At 40.6% G+C, this 27,957-nt stretch overlaps 1 protein-coding gene across 1 annotated transcript; it reads left to right on the forward strand.

The window, feature by feature from the left end:
- Positions 1 to 1,430: 1,430 nt before the first annotated feature.
- bpnt2 (3'(2'), 5'-bisphosphate nucleotidase 2) lies at positions 1,431 to 27,957 on the forward strand. Its single transcript, XM_069921455.1, has 5 exons — positions 1,431 to 1,974; positions 15,209 to 15,371; positions 23,365 to 23,460; positions 23,913 to 24,074; positions 24,652 to 27,957. The coding sequence occupies exons 1-5, from the start codon at positions 1,627 to 1,629 to the stop codon at positions 24,924 to 24,926; spliced, it is 1,044 nt and encodes a 347-aa protein (XP_069777556.1). The 5' UTR covers positions 1,431 to 1,626; the 3' UTR covers positions 24,927 to 27,957.

Raw genomic sequence — 27,957 nt, forward strand, 5'->3', positions numbered from 1 at the left:
TGTCTGGTGGTGGGATCACATCGTAAGTGGTGGAAATGGCAGAGGAGGATTTGTTGGATGCAGCGGCTGGTGGGATAGTAGGTGAGGACAAGGGGAATCCTGTCCTTGTTGCGAGTGGGGGCAGAGGGGACAGGGCAGGTGTACGAGCAATGGAGGGTATGCGGGTGAGGGCCAAATTGAGGGTGGCCACGTTTTTCGGAGGGCACGAGATGCAACAGAGAGGGTGGAACTGAGGGGGGGAAAAAACTTGAATTCTTACAGGGGACAGGGTGTGAAGAGGTGTAGCCCGGTGTTAGAAATGGAAGTACCTTTAAAGAAATTGCTCGAGACAAAAATTGAGAACAAAGAACATTTATTACTACAACAATGCAAAGTTGGGTGCTTCCCCTTACCCTGGGAATACACACACATACTGGGGCTCACCCAACATTTATACAGTCAATTTCAGTATCAGAGTGCCCTCCCCCTTCCATTCTTCTGCCCCCTGGATGGGTTTGGCATAGGCAATCCTTCCTGCCTACGTGCAGTTTCAGTACACTTGGAGGACCAGGGGGTATCCTGTGGGTGTCCCATCATGTCATTGTCCTTATTCACACCTTCCTGATTCTCGGAGCTACAGTCTCTTGGTATGCAGAGTTGACTCATCCTATCTAGGGTTGGCTAATTTAATATGTATAAATCTGTGTAAGGTTAGCTAATTAGATATGTAGGACTTGGTACTTCTATCTAGGGCTAGGAGACCCTTATCTGATCCAGACTACCTCAACTTCCTACATTCTATTGTACCTTACCATTCCTTTTCTTAGTCTTATGGTGGCTCTTGTCACAAAGAAGATTCTTATGTTAATCGTGCTGACTCTGCTTTCCTGCATCCTAATCCCCAAGCTCATCCTGGTTAACTGATGAATTTTAGTTTCTTCCATGTTCATAATTTTCGATCAATTTTCCCATCTCTCACACCGGGGAGCTGTGGGAGTTTGTTAGAAAACACCTGTAGATAGAAGTCTCGCCTCCCCTGATCATTTCTCATCTTTCCTCCCGTCCATATCCAACTAACACCTGCGGTCTGTTGGTATCTCCTTTGCCCGCTGTCGGGTCACTGGCGAAGAAGGGTCCGAAACGTCGGTTCAACAGTGTCTCTTTACGTCGTGCCGGATGGTGCGAGTCCAGCTGATTTCCTCCAGCATCTCTGTGGACACGACAGCGTTCCAGCGTCTGCAGGCCTTCCTGTTCTCTGAGCGAGTTTCGAAATCAGCTCCATTGTGGATTTCACGAACCCCCAAATTCCAAACTTGCACCCCCCCCCCCCCCCCCCCCCCCCCCCCCCAAACCACTCGAACGCCCAAGGACGACGCTGCTGCATCTGCAACCCCGCTTCGGAATGGAAAGACCCCTCACGACCCAGAAGCGGTTGCATTACCTTTACCCTCTGACCCACAGAGATGACGTGGCCCGGGACGGCAGCTGCAAAGGGCAACTGCTGACGGACTGACGCTCCAGTCCGTGGAGCCTCGAGCTGGCGCGCCCGGAATCCCGGCGTGGGGCGACGGAATTTGCGCCACGCGCCCCGCCACTCAGCCGCGAGCTCCCGGGCCTCCCCTGCACGGCCGAGACTCGTTGACGGCGATGGCTCCTATGGGCATCCGACTGTCTCCGCTTGGCGTGGCCGTGTTCGCATTGCTGGCCCTTGGAGTGCTCTATCATTTCTACTCGGGGGTTCTGGCTGGCAGGATCGCCATCTTCCGAAAGCTGCCCGGCGGGGACAGGGTGGACCTGAGGGAGCTGCTGGCGCTGTCGGTCGAAGCCGCCGTCCGGGGAGGGGAACAAGTGAAGCGAGTGGCGGAAGAGGGCGAGCTCCACGGGAAAAGCAAAGGGAAGACCAAGGAAGGGGCCGAGGAGATGCTCACCAATGGAGACTTGAGGTCCCACCAAAAGATGTACCATCTCATTAAGAACACATTTCCATCCATCCAGGTGAGCTCGGGGGCGCCAACGAGGCAATGCGGTAGGTGGTTTTCGGGGGGGAGGGGGGGGGGGGTCCACAATATTTCTTTTGGATTTCATGCTGAAATGTTGATGCATTGAGTGACGATTCCTGGAGGGAGCAAACGAGTAAAGATCGGAACGAATGCCGATGGAGAACCCCAGGGTTGAAGAGAACATTTCTGATTTCAGCTCCCTTCAGCCTCAACCCAAATTGGAGCGTTTACCACAAAGGCAACTCGTTTTCCAAGAGCACACCGATCATTTACTGCTGGAAATTTGGACTTGGTGCACCGCAGTTTCCATTTTGCTTCAGAGTTCACGGTCACTGGCATCTTAATTGGGGAGGAGAGTCGCCGACTCGGTCTCTCAAAGCAGCTCTGTCCTCACTGATCTGATTTGCAAGTTCAAGATTTCCATCTGCTGATGGTAACTTTTAACCCACCCCTTTGTGATGTCCCCTTAAAAGTTAAAGACCTCTACATTTCCACCACCGTTTGAAGAGGAGTCTAAAGATTCGCTCCCCTTTTCCTCATCTGTCCTTTACTTTTAATGAGCTGCTCCTCGTTCTAGGTACATCTGGGTGCGTCCTTTAAACTTGTTAAGGCCATCTTGTCTGTTTCTTGCAAATCTTCCTTTGCACCTCCCTACTCCTTTGGATACTAGACTGAAACCCCACTTGTTACATTTTGCCAAAGACCACTTTACTCTCATTTTTTGGAGTTGGTCAGTGTTTAAACGTGAACTATTTTCTAAAACTGCGTAAGAATACACCCATCTCCCTGTAGTACACCACTGGGGCATATGTATATGAGTGTGTGTGAAAAGTTTCCTTTATGGGGTGGATCTTCTCCTTGAGTTTTTCTTCACTGGTATAACTATTTTCTTAATACCAGACTTTGCCACAGGCTCCACATTCAAATGTGGGGCACCTGTTTCGGTTATCAAAAGGCTCCTGCAGGTCTTAGGGGTTTGCACTTTTCTGATTGCCTTCTTTAGAGCATCAACCTTGCCTTCTTTAGAGCATCAACCTTGCCTTCTTTAGAGCATCAACCTTGCCTTCTTTAGAGCATCAACCTTGCCTTCTTTAGAGCATCAACCTTGCCTTCTTTAGAGCATCAACCTTGCCTTCTTTAGAGCATCAACCTTGCCTTCTTTAGAGCATCAACCTTGCCTTCTTTAGAGCATCAACCTTGCCTTCTTTAGAGCATCAACCTTGCCTTCTTTAGAGCATCAACCTTGCCTTCTTTAGAGCATCAACCTTGCCTTCTCTTTGCTGTGGGTGGGTCTGCATAGATAGGGATTTCATTTACATCCTCAAAAGGCTCTGGATGTATCTAACTGGCCAGCTTCAAGCTATCCTTCCCTGTCAGAGATTTTTGCACTTTGGGATGGGCACTCGCCCATGTTGACATCTAGTCTTTCCTCTATATCCTTAAATTTGCATTTTGCGGCAATAATTTTGAGTCTTGTGGGGAAGTTATCAACAGTTTCGTCAGTCTCTTGCATTAAGCTGTGCAATTCATAGCATTTAATTCTATGATTAGACCTGGATTTCTGCTCTGGATCATTTTTCTCCACCTCTGTAAGCTCCCAGCTATTAAATAAGTCAAGGCCTCCCTCCCTCGACCAGAGAAGTATATAACTGACCTTCTCCTCAGCTGTTGCATTTTAAAAATAGCTCTTGAATGCTAAATTGCACTTCTGAAACTTTTTAAACAATTCAACAATGTCTTCAACCTCCCAGTCCATCACTGGGCGAACTGCTGTTGCTCCAGCCATTTTTTCATCAATCTGGTTTTTTTTTCTGGTCACCTCCTTGTGAGACTCATTTACATTTGTGAGCCATAACTTGTCTAAACCATGCTAATTGCTCCTAATTATAGTATGCTTTTCCAAAGGCTTGTGAATCCTTTCCAATACTTTGACCACCACTTGCGTAAGGCTCGCTGCTCTGTTATTTCTAGAATTCTCCACAATATCTTTCTTGAACAACAGAGCATTTACCATCCTGCAGTGCCATTCCTGTGGCCAAGGAAGACACAAAGATCATTTCAATACCCCAACAATCTTCTCCTTTGCTTTCTTCTGCAACTGGAGTGCATTCCGTCCATGTTATGTGCTTAATATGATGGTATCTTGAACTTTTTTGGTTAACCCTAAACAGTGAATCCTCCCTTGAAAGTTTTCTTTCTCAGATCATCATATTCTCTTTGTAAGAGAATGTCTGCCACTGCTTCTTGATGTCTTGACCAAGTTTGTCACTTCACCTTTGCCTACACTGCTTTTGAGCGCTCTCATTTGCCCTTATTTATGTTTCAAATGCAAGTCCTGGGGTCATTCTTGTCCCTGTACTACAATCATAAACTACAGATGCTGAAAATTTAAATGTGAAGAGAAAATATTGCGAATAATCAGCAAGTGAGACTGCATTTGTGGAAAGAGAAACACCATTAACATCTAATTTTCTGTCCTAATTTCTGGACATCATTGATAGAAATATTAGGGTTTGTATTGCTTGTTTAAACAGAATCTTTGTATGGATGAGCGTACAAAGATAATGGAAGAGCAAAAAAAAATTCCGATGTAGGAAAACCAAAAGTAACTCCAAAATTCTGGAAATATTTAGCAGGTTAGAAACAGAGTTAATGCCTCATCAATAAAATTTTCTTCGCGATAAGACGAATGGGGGTTATAGGTTAATTGGTCACATGGTCTATTTGCGCAGCACAAGCTCATGGGTCAGAAGAGCCTATTACGATGCTATAATCTCTAAATTTAAAAAAAGGGGAAAATTAAAAATCTGTATTTATCTCATCCGTTTTTACTCATGGATCACGCAATCCCATTTGAATAAGGAAATTTAAGTGCTGACCTGATCAGTATTCATTGATCGCCCAGTGCTACTAAAATGTAATAATTGATCTTTAATTTATTTAAGACATTTATGTGAGAAAATTAGCTTCTGATTTTGAAGATCACAGTGGCCACAATTAATAGGTTCATTGGAAGAGTTGGAAGTTGTGAGTTGCTATTTGTAAACATTCTTTTCATTATAGCTACACATTGTTCCTTCACCCAAGTCCATCACTGTTGATCACTTCTCCCCAAGCTGACTTATAGGGAGAAGTGAGGTCTATTTATTTCCCTGGAAATTATTTCTGTCAGCTTTTCTTATCAATGTAATTCACTTACTTAGGACATGAAGAGGCTGTTTAGCTCATAGTGCCATGGTGGCTTCAAAAGCTTCTCATGGGCTTCAGGTGTGAAATAAATGCAAGTCTTTATTTTATTTAACCATATCCTTTACATTCTTATTGTAGCAGATGTATCTGTCTATAGTAGTGTCTGTAAATGTGAGCAAACCACCCATGCACTCCCCCCCCCCCCCCACCCCCCATTATCTCCTGCCAGCTCAAAGCTGAAATGACACATGGTTATCTTGCACAACAAAAATGCAGGGTGTCATTGTTGCCTGTGAGGACATGATCAATCTCACTGTATTTTGGGATCAATCTCACTGATCAATCTCAATCAATTTCACTTCTCAGTGAACAGTATTTGTATATTGAATAGATTCAGCGAACTGGATGTCAGCAGCACTGTAATTGTATCAAAATATGTAACTTTGTGTCATTTCCCTCCCTTCTCGTAATCAAGCCAGAGTAGAATGTAGCAGGTGTTGCGATGGTTGTACCTTAAAAATGAAGTGTCAAGCTGGTGAGAACACAATATAGAACAGTGTGTATGCTTCTCCCAATCATTTCCTAATATTACATTGGAATGAATCAGATTGGTTAAAGGATGGCTTCTGGGACGAGGAAGATTTAATTGACTATATGCGTTTGATATTTTTCACTATAGTGGGTTGCAAGTTTTTTACTTATAATTTGTATTTGCATATGCATAATTGGTTCATCGTCACTAAGGATGGATGAGGTATTCATGCAACTTCTTTCTTACCTCATCAGAGTTAAATCATCCATAACTGGATGTGGCAGCACTGCAGAACTTTGATTTGATCTCTAGCCATGAGATAGTGGCACAGTACAAGGAACAATACTGGATACCACAATGGACCTGTTGTTTCTGAAAATCAATAACCTCAGCCCAAGAAATCACTGTGGAGGCTTTTTAGGAGCTGTTCTGGTTCTAACCCTTTTCAGCCTCATTTTACATAAAAAAAAATTAGAAATGGAGGTATTTAAATGATGATTACACAATGTTCAATTCCATTTGCTTCTCCTCTGATAATGAAGCTGAATGTTTACATGTGAAATGCTTGTACTAGTGTGAATTGATCTTTGCCAGTAACATTTGTGTCACAAATTAGGGTGGCATAGTTAGTGTAACCGTTAGTATAGCACGACACTATGACAGCACAAGCGACCTAGTGCTGTCTGTAAGAAGTTTGTACATTCTCCCCGTGTCTCAGTCCTTTCCTTCAGGTACTTGTTTCCCCCAGGTGCTCTGGTTTCCTCTGATCTTCCAAAAAAAATTGTATGGAGGTTTATGGGTTAATTGGTGTATTTGGGCCAATTGATGGGAAGGGCAAGTTACCTTGCTGTATGTTTAAATTTAAAAAGATTAAATGTCTCTGATCATCTCTAATAAGGCACGGTTGGCATAGTGGTTGGTGCAACACCCTTATAGCGTCAGTGTTCAGGACCAGAGTTCAAATCCCGCACTGTAAGGAGTTTGTACGTTCTCCCCTGTGTCTACATGGGTTTTCCCCGAGGGTTGCAGTTTCCTCCCTCTGTTCTAAAACTTACTGGAGGCTGTAGATCAATCGAGTCTAATTGGGAGGCACAGGCTTGTAGGCTGAAATGGCCTGTTATTGTGTTGCATGTCTAAATTATTTAAAAAATTATTTAATATAACTACTGTCGCATGACAATCAATGTCTTTACAATGGTTAAATCCTCCATGGTTAGCATCTTTTTATAATTAGTAACTGTGCTTCCATTAAACCAGTGATTTTCAAACTCCCCCACCCCCCCAAACTCACATTCCACTATAAGTAATCCCTATGCTGTAAGTGCTCTGTGATTAGCAAGGGATGGCTTAAGATAGTATGTGAATAGGAAGGGAAGGTTGAGAACCACTGCTCTAGACCCAAATGTTATTGAAAGATTTTGCTGAAGAAATATTGTCATTGGCCCATTTCCTTTGGAGTAGTGCACATAACAAGTCAATTAAGTATGATTAAAACAGAGGTTTTCAAACCTTTCTCTTTCCACTGACATAGCACCTTAAGCAATCCCTTACTAATCACAGAGCACTTAATGGCATGGGATTACTTAAAGTGGAATGCGACTTTAGGGGGCGGTTTGAAAACCACTGAATTAAATGAATTTCAAATCCAACGGCTGTGAGAGCAGCTGAGAGGATACATATCACATTTCAAACAATTTGCTCAAAATTTTTCCATTACACACAAAACAGATGAGGAGTGTGATGGAATACTGTCCACTTGATTGGATAAGGTACCCTGACATCTGTATTGTGTACAAAAACAATTTGGCTCATTAACAGAATTAAAAGCCCAGGACCATATAGGGTAAACATCCAATTTTGCTAACCTGTCAGTAAGGGGAAAAAAAACAATTATAATGAATGGTAGGGAAAAATTGAATGGTTTCATTAAAATATTATACTTCATAATCTGACATAGCAGTGTTCATACAGCAAGATCCCACAAATAGCTCCATAATAATGAAAGGATATTATGTGCCTGGTCAATGTTTGGAGAATGATACCCTCCCATTTTAATTATTATTCAAAATATTTTGTATCTCTAAGAGGGCTTTGTTTTAACATCTCTTACATGAGTTGGCCTTTTGACATTGTACAGCTTGTACATCCTGGGTGGGGTGGATGGAGGGTGTGTGTATGTGTACTTCCTGACTGGATGAGAGTGCTACAGTACTTGTTGAGCCACAATTACTTCTTTGGTAAATGTTTTTTTTTCTTTCTTCAGGAGTGCCCTTCTGTATTTTCTGATGGAAATTATAAATTGCCACTACTTGATTTTGGACAGTTTAAAACAGTAGTTGTCAACCGTTTACTTTCCACTCACGTACCACTTTAAGTAATCCCTATGCAATTGGTGCTCTGTGATTAGTAAAGGATTGCTTAAGGTGCTATGTGAGAGGGAAGGGAAGGGTGAGAATCACTGCTCCAGACCCAATTGTTACTGAAATATTTTGCTTGAGAAAAATTGTCATTAGCCCATTTCCTTTGAAGTTATGAAACTGCACATAATGAGTCAATTAGGTATGATTAAAACAGTGGTTTACAAACTTTTTATTTCCATCCACATACCACCTTAAGCAATCCCTTACTAATCACTGAGCACCTCTGGGATAGGGAATTCTTAAAGTGGTATGTGAGTGGAAAGAAAAAGGTTGAGAACCATTGGTTTAAAATTAATTCAAAATGAGTGGTGATTATTATTTGTAATAGGAAATCATATCAACATGAAGGAGTTCCATGTTTATGCAAGAAAATTGGAGAAACTCTACAATGTGTTTCTCCATTCTGTTCATATATTGTTTTTAGAAGTATCTATCCATTGTTGCCTTAAAAGTTTTCAAGTCTCAGCCTCCAATACATTTTGAGGAAGGGAATTTCAAAGAGAAAAAAAAATCATCTTAAATTGGTGATCCTAATGGTTTCTTGACATTCATTCTTTCATTGCCTCTCAGGATTTTAAAATTAATGCATAATTTAAAGTGATAGCCTCACAGAGAGCAAATGAAAAGTTCAGATATTGCCTAGCATCTAAATTTCCAATCCCTTTCATAAATCTTGTAAGTTAGCTTGCTGAGTTCTATCTGCTGTGTATTGATAAATGTCCTGCATCCTTGGATCATTGTTGTAAAGCATTGTTTTGGGTGAATGTAAATTTATTATATTCATTTCAAACATTAAAATATGATCTATGAAATTAATGTTCTGAGATTAATTTTTTTCTACAACGATCAACAGATTGTGCTTTTGAAAAAACAATAACATTTGGAGGAAAGAGAATACACAGAAGAAATTGAGAATGAAAAATAATAACATTTGGAGGAAAGAGAATACACAGAAGAAATTGAGAATGAAAAACAATAACATTTGGAGGAAGGAGAATACACAGAAGAAATTGAGAATGTAAAAATTTCTATCTGCAGATAAATTTACAGCAAGGCAAATGTTTCAACTGTAGTACAACCATAGCACAGAAGCATGAATAGATCAAATGCTATATGTGAACTGGAGTTAGACAAGCATAGGATGCATGGATGTCTGCTGGGGGATTACTCCATCCTATCATTCTCTCCTTCCACTGTTACAAGCCCAGAGGACTCCCAAAAAAACCCATCACCAACAGAAATTCACCAAGACAATGGTTACTTAAACAAAAATGTTTTTAGTTTTCTTCGTACACAATAATAAAATCGATATTTAAATTAATACTACTAACAACCTAACTTAACCCTCTTCTAATTCTAAGTGCATGTAATGTGTTCAAGAAAGTTCTTTGCTTCACTATCCACTCATTCACTTTTTACTTTCCCCAAGTTCACTGGTATCAGGCAATTTTCCACACTGTATACAGAATTTAACATTTATGATCTTCAAAGCTCTGGTGCTTTAAATTAAATTGTTACTGCTCTGGAGGGTCTTTGTTGTTTCAGAGAGAGATTCGTTGTTTGTTGGACACACAAATTGATCTCCTTCAATCAGCCACTTCAGTGTCTGGCCAAAAAAAAACGCCCCCTTGTGGATTTTTCCAAAAGGTAACCTCTTCTACCAGGTTACCGCAAAGAGTTCTTCTTTTTCTCCTATTTCAGGAGAAACACAATAACCAGCCCCAGCCTCTTGTAATTGACTACAAGGAGCTCAAAACCCGTCTTGAAATGACATCTTGCAGCAGGTTTGTGAATTTCCAGTCTTCAACACCAACTGCTGCAGTAAATCTCTCTCACTCTCTCTCTCTCGCTCTCTCTCGCTCTCTCTCGCTCTCTCTCGCTCTCTCTCGCTCTCTCTCGCTCTCTCTCGCTCTCTCTCGCTCTCTCTCGCTCTCTCTCGCTCTCTCTCGCTCTCTCTCGCTCTCTCTCGCTCTCTCTCGCTCTCTCTCGCTCTCTCTCTCTCTCGCGCTCTCTCTCTCTCACATCAGTCTAATTAACAGCTACTTGTGAAATCTTCACAGGCACTCTTTATGGTTTCTGTAAAGTCAATGGCAGGTGAATTTAATGCTTGGGAAAGCATGATTCTAGTACAATTAAATATTTGTTTTTGTATTCTTTGCAAATACCTTTTATGGTGATAGCGAACCAGAGGGTGTAGGTACATGAGTGTTTTTTTTCTCTGTCTGTAGTAGTTGTGTACTGGAAGTATTAGTGCTTGGAGTTTGTAATGTACTGATTTAGATGAGAATGTAGGTGATCTGATTAGTGCATTTGAAGACAATACAAAAATTTATGGAGTTGTAGATAGCAAAGAGTGTTGTCTAAAGATACAGGGGGAAACAACGATCTGGAAAGTTGGTTGGAGCAAATAAACATTAAACTGGATCAGGTGTGAAGTGAAGATGTGAAGCATTTTGGGAATTAAATTTTCTTAGGAAATGGCAGGGAACGTGTGATGTGGTGAGGGACCTTGGAGTGCAGGTCCATAGCTCACTGAAAGCGAATTGTAGGAGGATTGGGTAATGAAATAAGTATTTAGTATGCATGCCTTCATAGGCAGGGGCATTGAGTATCAGAATTGGAACTTCATATTGGTTAGATTGCATTTGGAGTATTGTGCATAGTTCTATTAGTATCATCATGGGATACTACTAAAACTCCTCTCACCAGTCTTAAGCATTTGACAAAACTGTTAAAACTGCACAGGGTTAGTTTTCCAAGAAAGTTAAAACATTAAAACTGGAATTAAAATGACTTGCAGCTACTTTGGGTTCTGTAGCCAGTTGCAGTCTTCCCCTCTGCAGCTCACTTTAGTCCTGAAACACTTAGCAAAAGGTCCAAGATTTTGCTCACACCAAAGGAGCTAGTTCTATAGTTGTTTCAGCTAAAAAGTCCTTGAGGGAATATTGTGTTCTTACTGATATTGCTGACCCGAGCTGGTCAGTTTTCACAGTCTGCATTTCACACAGGATCCCCATGAGAGGTTTATTTTTGTTTTTTCTCTACTCTGGACATGGGTCTCACTTGCATTCAAATCATTACTCTGCTGCTGTCAACTCTGTTCTTACCCACATCTCCTCTATTTCCTGCACAGCTGCCTTGGACCCCTCTGCCCCTAGGCTCAATTAGGGCTACCCTACCAGCCTCTGCATACAATATATTATCCTCTGCAATTTCTGCCACCTCCAAACACATCTTCTCCTCTCTGATTTCCACAGGGACTGCTCACTCCAGGACTCCTTCATCCACTCATCCCTTCCAACCAATCACCCTGTTGGTACCTCCCTCTATGACCATTAGAAATGCTGCTCTTGTGCCCACATCACCATTCAGAGCCCCAAGTCTGTACTTCCCTGTGAAGCAACACTTCAATTGTGAATCTGAAGGGGTCATCTGCTGTATCTAGTGTTACCATTAAGGCTTCCTCAACATTGGAGAGTTTGAATGGAGGCTGGAAGATCGATTTGTTGAACACCTTCACTCTGGCCAAGGATCCTGCCGTGGGCAACCATTTTAATTCCACATCCTATTTACACATATCCATGGCCTCATGCACTGCCAAATGGAAAAACCACTCCCAATAATCTGTCATGGTGGGGAAGATGTAGATCAGTGGTTCTCAACCTTTTTCTTCCCACTCATGTATCACTTTAAGTTCCTATGCCATAGATGCTCTGTGATTGGTAAGGGATTGCTTAAGGAGGTATGTGAGTAGGAAGGGAAGGTTGAGAATCACTGCTCTGGACTCAATTGTAACTGAAATATTTTGCCTGAGAAAAATTGTCATTGGCCCATTTCCTTTGGAGTTATGAAACCATGCACATAATGAGTCAATTAGGTACGATTTAAACAGTGGTTTTAAAACTTTTTTTCTTTCCCCCTCACATACCACCATAGTTTCCACATCCTTCCTACAATGAGGTGACCAGAACTGAATAAAACTCTAAGTGTGGTCTCACCAGAGATTTCGTAGAGTTGCAATATTACCCCTACTGAGTTCAATCCCCCTATTAATGAATCCCAGCATCCCATCCTCTACTGAGTTCAATTCCCCTATTAATGAATCCTATCATCCTGTGTGGTGACCTTGAGGCTTGTATGGATTTGAAACCCCTCCCCCACCAAGGTTCCTTTGTTCATCCAGACTCTTAAGTCACCATTAACGCTGTAGTCTGCCTTCTGCTTTGTCCTTCCAAAATGCATCTCCTCACAGTCATGCAGATGAAAATCCATGTGCCACTTCTCTGCCCAAATCTGCATCCTGTCCATATCCTCTTGTAACCATCTACAACTTTTAGCTTCATCCACAACTCCTCCAACCTTTGTGTTATCCACCAACTTACTGACCCATCCTTCTACCTCTTCATCCAGGCCATTTAGAGATATGACAAAGAGCAGGAGCCCCAGAACAGATCCTTGCAGCACTCCACTAGTCATCGATCTCCAGGCAGAATACTTCCTTTCACCACTACTCTTTGGTTTCTTACTACAAGCCAATTTATTTTAGTGATTCAAAGAAGTTCACTGGATCATTCTTTTTGATCCCCTCCTTCAATCCAATAATTTGAATGTTGTTGCATCTACTAAAGTTTTCCAAGTTGTTGATCTTGACCAGCAACATTTGCCTATCCAAGTCCCACTTTATTTGTGTCGTCTTCTAAAGGTTTCAGCTTTTCTTGTGTTGTAACCAGGCCGACTTCCATGTGGCCATTTGATTCATTAAGTCATTAATTGTCTCAAGAGTTCACCCATCTTCTCTGACATGTTTTTTATTGCATTTTCCACACTTGTAAAATGTGTACATAAGATCTCCACCTTCTCCAGGATTCGAGTTAAGTATTATGCTGACCCCCCACACCTCCCCAATCACTGCCGGGTTCAGGTGGCATCGAGGCATCTCTTGTGCTGCTCCCTTTTGGGCATTCACTCGGCCGTCTGGATGCCTCTTCAGATTTCGTTCTTTGCAGTTTTTTGACTGTCATTTTGTATATCAGAAGCAGAAAACTTTTAAATTGTCTTTTTATCACTCTTCACGAAGAACTCATTCAAGACACGTCTGCCTAGATCCTTCGCATGGGCACTCCCCTGCCTCTCCTAATCTTGTAGACATCTGTTAAGTCACCTCTCATCCTTCTTCAAAGCTGTGTTAACCTTGACTCATAAGATATATTCTCCAATCCAGACAACATCCTGGTAAATCTACTCTGCACCCTCTCTCAAGCTTTTACATCTTTCCTGTAATGAGGTGACCAGAACCGAACACAATAATTGTAGTAATAATAATTCCTACTTTTTAATAAAAATTTATTGAAATGTATTTCTGTGGTGGATAGGCTGGCAATTATTGCTCATCCCCACATAACCTGAGAAAGTGGTAGTAGACCTTTAATTGCTGTTGAGCAATTTGATATAGCTGAGTGGCTCACTTAAATTGTATCTTCAGGCTCTGAAGAGCTAGCCGTATTGTGACAGGCATATTAGTTAAGACTTTTTACCCCCTCCATAAATCTTCGTCCGCGAAGCCAAGCCAAAGAAGAAAGACATGTTTCTCTGCACAAAGAGCATTGACTGGGTTTTGTATAAATTCTGCTGCCCCTAATAACTTTTTAATTTACGTTTGACTTTAAGATGTTTAAAACCGAATCCAACTCTCCACCTGGTGTTGTTCAATCTGTACTCATTTTCTGGATTATTAGCTCAGGCGTACTAACCTAATGACAGCTATTTCTTGAAGCAATTCTATGTTAATACAAGTAATGCAACCTTTTCAGAAATTTTCTTGTATTTCAGCATTAGAATTGATACCTTTACTGATACTCTTCACATCCCCACCACATTTTTTGTCCTTCTCTTTAATGATTTTTTGAATACAAATGTGATGTAGTAACATCGCTTCCTGATTATCTATAGTTCAAACTCTCCAGGTTTATTCTTCAGGTGAATTACTGAAGTCCAAGTCTAAACTTTTAGAACTTTCTGCCGATAGTGGTTAATTGTTGATTAGTAGAGTCCAGCAATTGCTATTCCACAGCTTCAGTGTGTTGATACAATGAGAATGCATGTTGGCATGCATGTTGGTCTTGCTCCTCCATAAAAATGCAGACAATTTGAGTTTCCACCAGGACCAGACTCTCATGAAACAAATTCATTTTCAGTGCTTTGTGTGATGACTCGTTCGAAAAGCAAATACAATAATTTGATGCTGAAATCCTACCTTGGGTAAAGTACAATTTTTCCAGTCTCCCTGGAAGGGTATCTCGTTGTCCAAAAATGTTTACTTCCAGCAGTAATCGCTAGGCAATGATCATGGAAGGCAAATGTGATCAATTCCTCTAACTGCACCACCAGCTTAAGCCCCATTCACACTGACATTTTAACCCAGTAAATAACTTGCCAATCTATTGGGTAATGTGCCAGTGTGAATGCTTGCGAACTGGAACGCAGGCGTCCGATTACCTGAGGATGAACCACCCAGGGAGGGTGTATCATTGCCGATTAGTTTTGAATCAGTGTACCGGTTAGCCTACTGTGAAAGGAACAGAGGTATGCAAGACTTCACCACTGCAGCATAGGTGCCCCTTTGCTCTGGGATGCCAGATGGTGAGTGTGAAAGGGTGCAGAGAACCGGATAACATTGGTCCAGTGTGAACAGCAAGAATGCTATTTTGAAGCAGTTCGTTGAACTGCTAATGTACCAGTTAGCTAATGCGAAAAGGGCTTTAGGATTGCCTCTTCATAGTTTTGCTGGAGAGGAGGAGCTAGTTGATCAGAGATTTGTACCTCTCTGTGTCGTATAATGTGTCAGATTGTCTTTTCAGCCAAAGTGGAGTCTTTTCCCATTTTAAAAACATGTTTTGTATTTGTAATTAAGTGAATCAGAACTTTTGGTAGCATGGCTATCGAATGTGCTGAGGATTGGTAAATGGAATTAATATAGATGGCATGGCCACAATAGGCTGTAGGGCCTGTTTCTCTGCCAGGAAAATAATAAATGTTATAAAAGCATTTGAGAGTTACTGTGGGCTTAATTGAAGTTCCTTTTACCTTAGGTGTACTCTGAAGAGCATGAAACCAGTAATGTACCAGAAACTGCATCATGGGATCATGTAATTCCAAAGGAAATCCTGGACAAAACAACCACAACTGAAGAAGTCTCCTCTGACAGTATCACAGTGTGGATTGATCCTCTTGATGCCACCCAGGAGTATACAGGTGCAACATCTACCATAGAGTCAATCTGAAAATGAAATGTAATAATTTAAGACAGGCACATTTAGTATAGTGGTTAGTGCTAATGTTATTTCAGCATCAGTGGTCTGGGGTTCGAATCAGCCGATGACTCTAAGGAGTTTATGCATTGTCTGTGTTCATGTTGATTTCCTCCCACTTTCCAAAGACGTATTGGGTGAGTGGGTTAATTGGTCACATTGGATGTTTTAGGGCTCGTGGGCCAGAAGGATCTGTTATCCAATTAAAAATGAATTGGATTATAATTTTTGAGATTAGTTAATTAAAGTTATTGTATGTAAAACATTCCATCCAGTATGTAATTTTTAAAACTGGTGCATTGCCTAGACATTATATTTTCAAGGTGGAAGCTATTGGGATATATTGTGCACTAAGTAGTACAACTCGTTGATCTGCTGCCTTGGCTCCAGCAACCCAGGTTTGATCCTTGCCTCAGGTGCTGCCTCCGTGAAATTAACACATCATCTTGTGATTGGATGGTTTTCCCCAGAGTGCTCTGGTTCCTTCCCATTCTGAAAACTCTGCTAGATGGGTATTGTAAATTAGCCTTAGTGCATAGGTAAGTACAGGTGCTCCTCAATTTACGGTGGGGGTTAGGTTCCACCAAACCCATCGTAAGTCGAAAAAGAATATAGGTATACCTTGTACAATAGTGCTGCATCAGTCCCCACACTGATTCCACTGCCCTGCTGTCTCCCCGCAGCCCTTTATCATTCCTATCACTGATCCCATTGTCCAGCTCTCCCCCGTTAGTGCTGTATCGGACCCTGCAAGCTTTCCGACTAAACTAAAAGAAGTGAATGACCAAGGAGGCTACAAAGAATTCACCTTAAAGGAATTATCAGCGTTTATTGGAAAAATCAATGATGACCTGAGATTCCTTTTTCATGGCAGAATTACCTATAATTGGTAGTGAAAAAAAATAAACTACATAGTGTGAACATGTAAACAATCAAAAGAACTGTAAACAAGCTGTGCAATAAAGGGAGAGGAAAGTAGCAAGAACAGGGGAAGAGGAAAATTATTGAAACAGATTACTCCGTGTTGTGTTTATAAAGTATTGGGTTTAGTGGGTTCACAGAGAGATGAGTGGATGCAAGTGTTACAATCAAAGGTAACTTTATTGAACACATGGGTAACAAACAGGGGAAGATGTCAAATGATACTTGATTACTACTAAATAACTTCATAAACATTCACATTGGACCCAGGTTGGACTCCATTACCAGTGGCCACCTAGCTTCTAAATGCTCCCACACATGAACACGTTTCATAACAGGGTCTTTCAAACACACACCCGATTCCCTGTACCAGCAGGGGTGTGGCTCTTTGCCAGCACTGATCTATTGCAATGCTATGTCTGAACTTAAGTGTAGTGCACACCTTGCCCAGGACTCCAGGAGCCATGTCCACTGTAACGACCTGGTGTGGAGTGATGACTTGGACTAAGAGGCAAAGAGAAAAATGTGGTGTGCATTGATGTTTTTATACTGTTCTGAGCTGGGTATCTGCCTAATGATGACTCTGAATCATTTAAATGAGCCAATGGGAAGGTGTGCACTAATGGGTGGCCAGAGTCCAACCTTGATTGGCAGGTGATGCGACTTCAAAATAAGTTTCACGTGACCATCTGCAATCCACAATGTTCCAGTCAAGGAGGCCAAGTTTTCCTCCACAATCCACATATAACATTTTACCCTTCAGAAGTCACGTCACTTGCCTCTCACTGCAATTACAATGAATAGCTGGCTTCTAAACGATAAAATCTAAGTAACATGTTATAACTTAAAACGTGTCTAAAACGAATCAATATGCACAAGTGCCTTCCGTATGATGGACAAAGCACATTATCAAACTCAATGGCAATGCCTCACCAGCTACCCCACACTGACTAAACAAGGTCATTGTGTTCCTGATGTAGTAGGATGCTGTGGGAACTGCCCCCCAGTCTAAGAGGTTTGTGAAAGAAAATGGTCTGACTGATTCTCATGTCTGCTTTTTCCAGCTTAGCTGGCACACATGAGCACCTTTACCACCAACATCTGTGAGCAGACAGTGCAAAGTCAACCATAAGGTGCCAAAGCCTTCTCTTGGCTAGTGCATCCCATGCCTTTGCATCACACTTGGGCACTCCCTTGGCATAGACCCAAGGTGCCTGTGGCTGAACTATCCTAAGGTGAGGCAGGGGACAGGCCAGGAGGCATACAACCAGAGTGTACCTGTATTCCTGTGAGAGTACCCCATTTCACTGAGCTGTCATCTGACACCAAGATGCAATTCCTACCCGCATTCCCTGTAAAGGGGTGGCACATATGCCTGTAGCCAGGAGGAGTGAAAGTTGACCAAATTAGTAACTTTTAAATAAAAGCTCCTGAAGCACCCACCCCTTGAGGATTTGGTTTCTATTATTGGGAAGGAGTGGAGGACGTTGCCATTACTGAGTGGTTACAAAATATATACAATATTTCCTGATAGTGGATGATCTGCAACATTGTAATTAATTGATGAAACTACAATTTTCTGAGAGTATGCCGAAAGACATTAGTGAAGAGTAAATACCACGGCTCAGGGTTCCATTAAAAAGGTCCATTACAAAGGCTGTAATAGAAAGGTGCTTGACAAAGGTTATGGATGTTGTTAAGCAGGAATTTCATGTGATAATGTGTCCATGGCAATAGTTCTTGCCTGTCTGCTGAAAATGTTCTGTATAGTTCATGACAACAGCTCTTTGCTGCTTTAAATGAGCTAGAGTTGATGGCTGGAATCAATGATGGGATAGCAGCAGTCTGTTTTGATGAGCATGTCATAGACCCTCACGTTGAGAAGAGGAACCTTTGAACTGTAGCTTTCTCCTGTGGAGGAGGCAGGTGTTTTTTGTAGAACTTGCAAGATAGTTTAGTCAGTGGCCACTTCCAGTGAGGGAGGACCAGAGGGGAGGTTGGTCCAGGTGGGAGTGGGTGGAGCAAGGAAAACCCCACCCCTACGGAGCTTCACCCCTGCAATGCTCTCTCTCCAGAGACCATATGTCTCTGAATCACAGGCAGGGTAACGTCACCGAACTATGCCTCAGCCCTGCAAACTTGAGTGGGTGCTCAAGGAGGATAATGGCTTCCTGGATGGTTTTCCTGGTTGCCAGTCCCATGAGGGGCAAGACCACACCTCTAAGGTCAGGGCATGTGTTGGTGACTAAATAGCCCATTAAGGCACCAATTACCTTTGTGGACCCTGGGAGTGGTGCTCGCAGGTACCCATAGATAACCACAATCAGTGTCCCCTCTGGTTTAAGGTCTAGTTATTCTGGTGACATTGTTAGACAGCAGTTCACATAAAAAAGTGACCATTGTGACATAATTTCTGCATTGTGGAAATGAATTTTAATTCCAAATCTCCTGTAGTGGTATTCATGTCAATTAAAAGATGTCCGTTGAACTTTGAGAACCATTATTTTTTATATTTAAAAAAAAACTTTGTGTGGTTTATATCTTATGAAGCAGATCCAGTGATCATTGGGAGATCAGATCTGGAGATGATGAGCAAATTTAAGTTCTTGGGATCTTTCCTGGACCCAACATACAAATGGCATCATGAAGAAAGCACATCAGCACCTCTTACTTCCTCAGGAGTTTGCAGAGGTTTGGTATGACACCAGAAACCCTAGAAAATTTGAATAGATGTGTGGTGGTAAGTGCTGATCGGCTGAATCATGGTCTGGTATGGGGACACCAATACCCGTGAGTGCGTAGCTCTGCAAAAGAAAGAGGACACAGCCCAGGACATCACAGGCAAAAACCATCCCCACCATCGAGAACATCTACAGGGAATGCTGTAGAGAGCAGCAAGAATCATCAAGGATCCACACCATCCAGCAAACGCTCTGCTCTTGTTGCTGCCATAAAGAAAGAGGTCTAGGTGCCACAAGACTCGCACCACCAGGTTCAGGAACAGCTGCTAACCTTCCACCATCAGAGTCCTCAACAACAAACTCATTTAAGGACTCTTACTTTTGCACTTTGGTTTTTTAAAATTCTGTCTTAGCTTATTTATATTTGTTATCAGTTTACATTTTTTTGTTTAGATGTGTACATTTTTTTTACATTAGCAATGTGGTAATTCTGCCATGCCTGCAATAAAAAAGAATCTCATGTGACGCCATGTATGTGCTCTGACAAATTTGTAATCAAAGTTAGGAATTTTAAAAAGGAACAGAAAATGTTATCGCAGAAGGCTTTGGGAAGAGTTATTAAAATTAAATAAAGATTTGGAGAAACATCAGAATTTGAAGCTCTTAACCAAAGAAAGAGTGTCATTTCTTATAGACTTTGCACCGAATGCAAAATAGATTTTTCCTGTAAATGTGCCAGCTTGCTGAACTAGATTGGGGTTAGATCAAGGGTTGTGTATAATTTATCAATTTAGTTTGTTTGCAGTTGCTGTCATGTTCTTTCTCTCCATATCACTTGCCTTCTTTGTTGATGAAAGCTCTCTTAAATTATGGAAAATCTTGAGGCTGAAGAGTGAGACAAGAGAGTTGGAGGATGCTGTACTGAAAATAGCTGAGGCCCAAAGAAGTCTTTTGATGTCATGTTCAGTTTCCTTGTAATGTGTGGAGCCGTTCTCATCCAAACTGACAGTTTGTGATATGTTGGCAATTGTCTCATGCACTTAGTTGTTGTATCATCACTTGCCTTTCTGTGGAGTTTGTTTCTTCAATGTTTACTTTATCACTGGACTTTGTGAAAGTTGGGCAGGAATGAGATATCCGAAGATGATCTTCTCTTGAGTATATTTTATTTAGTTTGAATATGTTTTTATTTTTCTAATATGGTTTTATTTAATTGATCCCAAAATTGTTACAACAGTAAATATTGGTTATGTTGATAAAAATGAGATGGGTGGGGTTAGCATTTGACGAGACCTGGCAATAGGCATGCTCTGAATCAGAATTTATTGTCATGAACATGTAATGAAATTCATTGTTTTGCAATAGCATAATGGTGCAAACATTTAGATAAACTACCTTACAAAATAAATAAAAAATAGTGCAAGAGAAAATATGTAAGTAAGGCACTGTTCTGTGGTTCATTGTTCATTCAGAAATCTGACGGCCGAGGGAAAGAAGTTTTCCTGAGTGCTTGTCTTCAGGTTCCTGTCCCTTTTTCCCTGATGGAAACATAGTGAAGAGGGCATGGCCTGGGTGGTGGGGGTACCTGAGGATAGAGGCTGCTTTCTTAAGACACTGCCTCTTGTAGTTGTCCACAATGGTGTGATGTTTGGTGCCTTTGATGTTGCAGGCCGAGTTAACAATCCTCTGGAATTTTTTCTTGCAACCAGCCAGAATTCTCTCTACAGTATACCTGTAGAAGTTTTCGATAGTCTTCGGTGGAGTACCAAACTACCTCAAATTCCTCACAAGGTATAGCTGTTGGCGAACCTTCTCTGATTGCAACAACATGGAGGCTTCAGGACAGATCCTCAGAGATGTTGACATGCAGGATTTTTTTAAAAATAAAATAACAAGTAAATAAAAGAACATTAATAGATCAGGAGTGTTTTCTTGCAAAACACTAAGTAAATTAAGACAAACAAGAGACTGCAGATGCTGGAGAACATTTGTATTGTTGAACACCTTCAATTTGTCAGTCAATTCCACATCCCATTCCCACACTGACGTCTATATGTGACTTCATGTTCTTGGTTGAGGCTTCACATAAATTGGAGGAACACAACCTTGTTCTGTCCCAACTATCTCCAACCAGACAACATCAATATTGACCTCCAATTTATGGTAACCCCTCCCCCATTCCCCCTTTTTTCACCTCCTACCCTGTCATTGCTTTCCCTCACCCCAACTCCCTTTCTTCTGTTTCTCCCACCTGCCCACAGCCTTTCCTCCTTCAGCTTCTCAACCCCTCCCTTTTCTCTTTTCAGAGAGCATCTTTCTCAGATCTCTGCCTTTTTCACATCTCTTCTTCCCTTTCCCATATGTCACCAACAAGGCTGTGCTGCTCTTTTACCCCCCCCCCCCCCCCCGCCTCATTCCACCATCCCAACCTTCTTGTTCAGGTGAATGCTCAAATTCTGGCATTCCTGATTGACTGAGGCTCAAAATATCAACCACCTATTGCTTTCTATGGATTTTGCATGACCTGCTGTGTTTCTGCAGCACTTTTATGTGTTGTAAATGGTGACAAATGATAAATTCCTTGAAGACAAAAGAGCTCATAATGAATTTCAGGAGGAACCCTACTATAGCCAAGAAGGCACATCAATGTTTCCATTTCCTGAGAATTCTTAGGTAAATGGATCTACAGGAGAAGTTATTGATGTCCTTCTATCGCTGCTCTATTGAAAGTGTGCTGACTTTCTGCATTCCCATGTGGTTTGCCAGCGGGACAGCTGCAGATAAGAGGGGTCTTCAGAGGGTTATCAATATGGCCCAGAAGATCATTGGATGTTCCTTGTCCCCTTTGGTGGATTTATTTTGATCTCACTGTATTGGGAAGGCAGCTAATATTCTTAAGGATTCTACTCACCTGGGCTATCTATCATTTGTTTGACTTATTGCTCTCGGGTAGACAATGTAGGTCCATTAAATACGGACAAACAGACTCGAGAACAATTTCTATCCCGGAGCCATTCGAGAATTAAACTTCACCAATTAGTGTATTTGTATTTTGTATTGCTTTAATGCTGCTCTTTTCTTTCTTGTTTTTATCGATTTTACTGTTTTATATGTTCATGTATATTATTGTGAGTACTACCGCGATTGCACTTTTTAATTTCATTGTGTTTTCTTACTGGGAAAAACCAGAACCAGGGGTCTTATTTTAAGAATAAGGGAGAGTTTTTTAGGACTGAGATGAGGAAAGATTTCTTCTCTCAGAGTGTGGTAAATGTGTGGAATTCTTTGCCACAGGAGCCACAGGAAGTAGTTGAGGCCGGTTCCCTGTCAATATTTAAGTGTAGGTTAGATTTGGCCCTTGTGGCCAAAGGGATTAGGGGGTATGGGGAGAAAGCAGGATCTGGGTACTGATCAGCCATGATCATAATGAAGGGCCAAATGGCCTACTCCTACACCTATTTTCTATGTTTCTACAACAACAATTAAGTACTTAAGTTGTTTTGAGTTTGATTATGGGCAGAAGAGTTTTGAAGGACCACTTTTATGGAGATGAAAATGAGGAAGCCTAGTAAAGATTGCATTGGAATCATTGATCTTTTTACATTTATTACAGACATATAACCATTTACGGAGCGGAAACAGGCCATGTTGGCCTTTCGAGTCCGCACAGGTTCACTGATTTTGTGCGCCCTCTTCAGGCAATGGTCCCGGTAGATCACTTCGATGGGGGAGGGGGCAAAGGGAGACTCCATTGATCCTCTCTGCCACTCTTTTTGCAAACAAAGTCTGATTGCTTCATTTCCTCAGCTTCCATGATCTTCTCCATAGTAAAGACTAGCAAATATTCTTGGCTCATAATGAAAGTTTCAGCAGCAGGATGAGAAGAGGGTATGGACATTAATGGTATGAAGGAAAGAGTCTGAGAGCCTTATGGCATGGAATCAGGATTTCAGCCTTTCCCTCAATGTCAGCAAAATGAGAGAGCTTGTGGACTTTTAGAAATTGGTTGGAGGATACACCCCTGTCTATATCAGAGGTGCTGTGGTCAAGAACTTCAAATACTTTAGTGTAAATATCACCAACAATCTGCCCTGGTTCAACCATGTTAATGCCATGGCCAAGAAGGTGCATCAATGCCTCTACTCCTCAGAAGCCTAATGAAATCTGGTATATCCCAAATGTATCCTACCTACTTTTATAGACATATAGACCTATTTTTATGGATGCATAACAGCTTGGTATGAAAGAATCTGCCCAAGACTGAAGTCCACAATTTTAGCATATTGCAGCAATTGTACATTAACAGATGACTTTCTGTTTTCATCTTTTGTGTAGAAAATCTTTTGCATTATGTTACCACAATGGTGTGTGTGGCTGTGAATGGAAAGCCAGTTATTGGAGTCGTGCATAAGCCTTTTGCTGATTTTACTGGTAAGGAGAACAATTGCATCTCTGGAGTAGTGTGTACCCTATTATTGAACAACCTCCTTTTCCTGCTCTCTTAATATTTAATTTTTGTGAATTTTCAGCCATAATTTCTCCAAATTAATCTAATTCTTATGAGATCAGCTACGTATTAACCTTTCACAGTTTGCTTCAATAATACAAATGTATATGAAATTTCAGCTTTACTGTGGTTATTTTTAATATTTTTCAATTTTAACTTTAATCCTTTTTACATTTGTGGCATGCCAAGCTTAATTTACAGTTTATAAATACAGTAGGGAACAAATCCTCACAGTAGATGAATGTTTTAATCATGCGATGATATGCTTTTACATGTGCAATTAAGTCACCAATTTTAAAAAATTTAAATTAAAAAAAAACATACTGTACAGACTAGAGCTAATGGTTTGTCTTAACAATAATTCTCTCTCTGACAGCATGGGCAGTGGTGCGTGGAGGATCAAATGTCAGCATGCGTAAATCGTACAATGAAAAAAATCCCAGAATTATAATGTCCCGGTCGCATTTAGGTACTGGTAGGGCATTTGCTCAAAAAGCATTTGGGAACAACACTGACATTAAAGAAGCTGGAGGGGCAGGTAAGATTGGGTGTAAAATACGGAGTTTTTAAAAATGTTTTTATTGTACACATTTTATTGAATTCAGAAAAGCCCTTCTGAAACTTAAACTCCTTCATTACATAAGGGACTAGTTATAATTTCACTGGCAGATGGTGAGTTTTCATAATTGGAAGATAAACATTGAAATCAACAAATCGGAACAAACTGGTAAATTTAGTCTGGCCACATACTGAAGATTGTGAGTTCACAAATGATGAACAGGAATAGTAGACGGTCAAACACTTGAATTAACTTCACCCACAGTGTCTGCAGACTCGTGTTTTGCTACTTGAAATGATGCCTGATAGCAACTGATGTTGGGGAAAATATGACCTTCAAACTGCAGAGATTGCTAGTTCTTTGTGGGCAGAGTTCTTGAAACACTACTGTTACAAATTTCAGACCAATATTGAATCAAGTGACCAAGAATATTGATCAAATGTTCAAATATGAAAGAACCTAATATTTTGTGTATCATTAGATTTATTTAAATTCTAAATTAATTTTAGATTTCTTTTGTTTATAATTTACTTCTCATCCCGCATTTTATTTGTAGGTTATAAAGTACTGTCCCTGCTGAATATACCTGATGATAAGCAACCAGACCATGCTGATGTGTACCTACATGTAACCAATATCAAGAAGTGGGACATCTGTGCTGGCAATGCCCTTTTGGAAGCACTTGGTGGCCAAATGACCACTCTCCAAGGAAAGACGATTGATTATACTGACAGTGCGTTGAATGAAGGTGGAATTTTTGCCACTATTGGTGTCTCTCACAAAGAATTGCTTGAAAAATTGCCAGATTTGAAATCTATTAAAACCAAGTAGAAATCTCCAACTACTTATTTCAATGTAAAAGCAAAAAAAAAGTAATTTGTCTGATTTAGCCTTTACTTACATGCTCTTGGAATCTTTGAGCAGATTTGAGCGCGCGCGCGCGCACACACACACACACACACACACACACACACACACACACACACACACGTTCTGTGAAATTGGGCGTTATGCGATGTGGACATTATGCAAACACTACATTTATACACTTAGCTAAGATATATGGGATACTATAGTGTACCTGTAAATTTTTTATTTGTAATTAGGGATCAGTGTTCGGGCAGTGGTATGATTGTAGGGATTGACACAGGGATATGGGGAGAGGGCGAGGCAGTGGGATCAATGTGGGGACCAACACTGGGCTGTGGTGAGAGTGCGGGCCAGTGGGATTAGTTGGGACTGATAACAGTGCTGTGGGAAGAGAGTGGGGCAGTCAGATTTGTTTGGGTATACAATTTCCTATAGCTAATGATTGCTTTTTCTAAATTGCTGCGGACTTGCTCGCGGTAACTGAATAATTATGGGACCGTGGACGTATATGCGGTCGGACATTGCCCAAACCGACGTTAAGTGGCGCATACAGTATAAAATTGAAAGCTGAGGATTTAGATGTGGGTGGCATTGCATATAAGGAAACAGGTTTCAGTATGACCAATCCTAATTTTAAAATTGCAAATTTTGCAAAGGAGTGGTGTTACTGTGCTTGTACAACAGTCGTCAAATTTAATGTGAATGTTTATATGTAAATAAGTTATGGGTGTAGAATTATGGAAGTTGCAATTCTAGGTTCCATTATATTCAACCAGTAGTTTAAACAACTAGTTAAGAACTAGATATTTTCTTTCTCCTAACTCAATTTGGATGAAATGTACTGCTATGAGAGAAAACTGAATTTTTATGTAAAACAGGAATTTAAAATATCCGCATGAGGAAAAAAATGCTTTCATGGCTTTTTAAGGTGTACCTGTAAACCACAGTGAATGAGTGAAAGCCAATGTGATTCTATTGTTTTCTAAATTTAAAAAGAAATCTTACTCGTAGTTAAATTGAACCTGGCTTTATTTTGGAACAAATGCTTTATTTAAAAAAAACTATAAGAATTTGGCAGTAATGAATGCAAGTTTAGTGCACTGGAATTTTGGTGTTTTTTGCAACCTTGTCCCTTTATTTTTCTCCTGAAGACACTCCTTGTATGCTTTAATCAATCTTTGCGTGCCATGGGTAATGGATCAGTCATTCTAGGTGTTCCTTGATAATATGGGGATTTGGATTTTCCAATTGGCTCCACTGCATAGTAGATAGGAACTGGAATGCTACCTGAAACCACCCATTACTTCCAACTAAACGGCCAGCTCAACACAGATTGAGGTTTGAAACTGGTGCACCCTGTTACATGCTGGGTACTATTGTAGGTATTGTACATGGTATATTGCCCATTAAGCATCAGTGGCACTTACCAGGATTGTGCTATATTGAAATTTGAAATGTTTTTGTATTAAAATATTCCATATAATACATGTATCTTGCAATTCAAGCACAATCTATTCTTTTTAAAACTTGCTGAAGGTAAATTTTAAATTGGGCAGCACAGTTGACATAACGTTTAGAGCAAAACCTTACAGTGCCAGCAATCTGGGCTGGAGTGGGGTTTGAATACCATGCTGTCTGTAAGGAGTTTGTATCTTCTCCCCCCCCCCCCCCCCCATGTCTGCATGAGTTTTCTCTGGGGGATCTGTTTCCTCTCACGTTCAGAATGTCTGGGAGTGTAAATTAAGCAGCATGCACTCGTGGGCTGAATGCCTGTAACTGTGCTGTATGTCTAAATTTTTTATATTAAATAAATAAATAAATAATTCCACGGACTTTTCCAAAGATGAAAGAATCAAATTTGGGTCAAAAATTTATCAATACTGTTAACGTGAGAATAATTGAACAACCTTCCAGCTAAATGGAGCAATGTAATTTGCAATGTACTTTCATCCTATCCATTTGAATTGTTTTATTTTTATCCCATCCATTATCTTTACTTTTCTGTTCAAATGCTATATTTATTTTCAGATGAAGCCACATAGTCTTTCTATGTAAATAGAAGTATTTGTGAAACTAAAGTCATCTTTAATTTTATGTGCAATTACTGTGAAGTATAAACTAAGGGTGATTGTTAATTATATGATTGCTTGAATTCTGTTGATTGAGAAAGTCTGGCTTTGTATTCTTACACATCTTGAACTCAAGTCGGAAGTATTTTAATTTGCAGCTTTTCTATTGCAAAGGTTGCATTATCTTATTTTTATTACTGATTAATAGGTTGCCTATATTTTGAAAATAATGTTTCTCTGGATTACATTACAGGCTTTAATATCATGGTTTTGAATTTATCTTTGATAAAAGCTGTCCTCAAGAAAAAACTCTTGGATGACTCAATAATTTATTCAGTGTGATAGTTAGACCAAATGTCCCAAGTTTGTTCCCCAGGATTTTCTGAAACAAGAGGCCTGACTTCATCTTGACATTGCAATAAGCTTTTCTGCCTCTACTAGGGAGGAGATGTAGTTGGGTTTCATGCAACTCATTCCCTTGCTTTGCTCTTTTCTGGAAATGTGCACTTTTGATAACTTGAGTCTCTATTATTGAGCACCATTTCTGCCTTTGGTCACTGTGTAAAGGCAGCTGTGAATAATAAGCCATTTGAGGAAGATGCTGAGGAACAGTACCCCAGAAAGAATGCAACAGCAGGATCATATTGGAGAGGAAAATGAGTACTGTAATGAAATTGAAACAGAGGTCAATGTCCTGTATGTCAAAGTGGCAATTTCCTCCATGTGAAAATTGAAATGATTAATGACAATGTCTAACAGTTACTGTAATTTGCCAATAGACCATCTCAATTTGAGTATGAATATTCTGCTCTTGCTTTATGCTACCCTGTGAAGCATTGATCTACTAAGTTCTTATTCCTGGGGAAAATATTTTTACAATGAAAACCTAGAAAAGAAAATAAAAGAATAATAAAATTTTCAAA

Source organism: Narcine bancroftii, chromosome 2 (genome assembly GCF_036971445.1).
Source record: "Narcine bancroftii isolate sNarBan1 chromosome 2, sNarBan1.hap1, whole genome shotgun sequence".
Taxonomy (NCBI): Eukaryota; Metazoa; Chordata; class Chondrichthyes; order Torpediniformes; family Narcinidae; genus Narcine; species Narcine bancroftii.

Excerpts from the sequence above, each read along its gene's own strand:
- bpnt2 (XM_069921455.1), top strand. The coding sequence starts at position 1,627 with ATGGCTCCTATGGGCATCCGACTGTCTCCGCTTGGCGTGGCCGTGTTC. Across the intron at positions 15,372-23,364 it reads TGCCACCCAGGAGTATACAG|AAAATCTTTTGCATTATGTT; the intron begins GTGCAACATCTA and ends TCTTTTGTGTAG. Across the intron at positions 23,461-23,912 it reads GCCTTTTGCTGATTTTACTG|CATGGGCAGTGGTGCGTGGA; the intron begins GTAAGGAGAACA and ends TCTCTCTGACAG.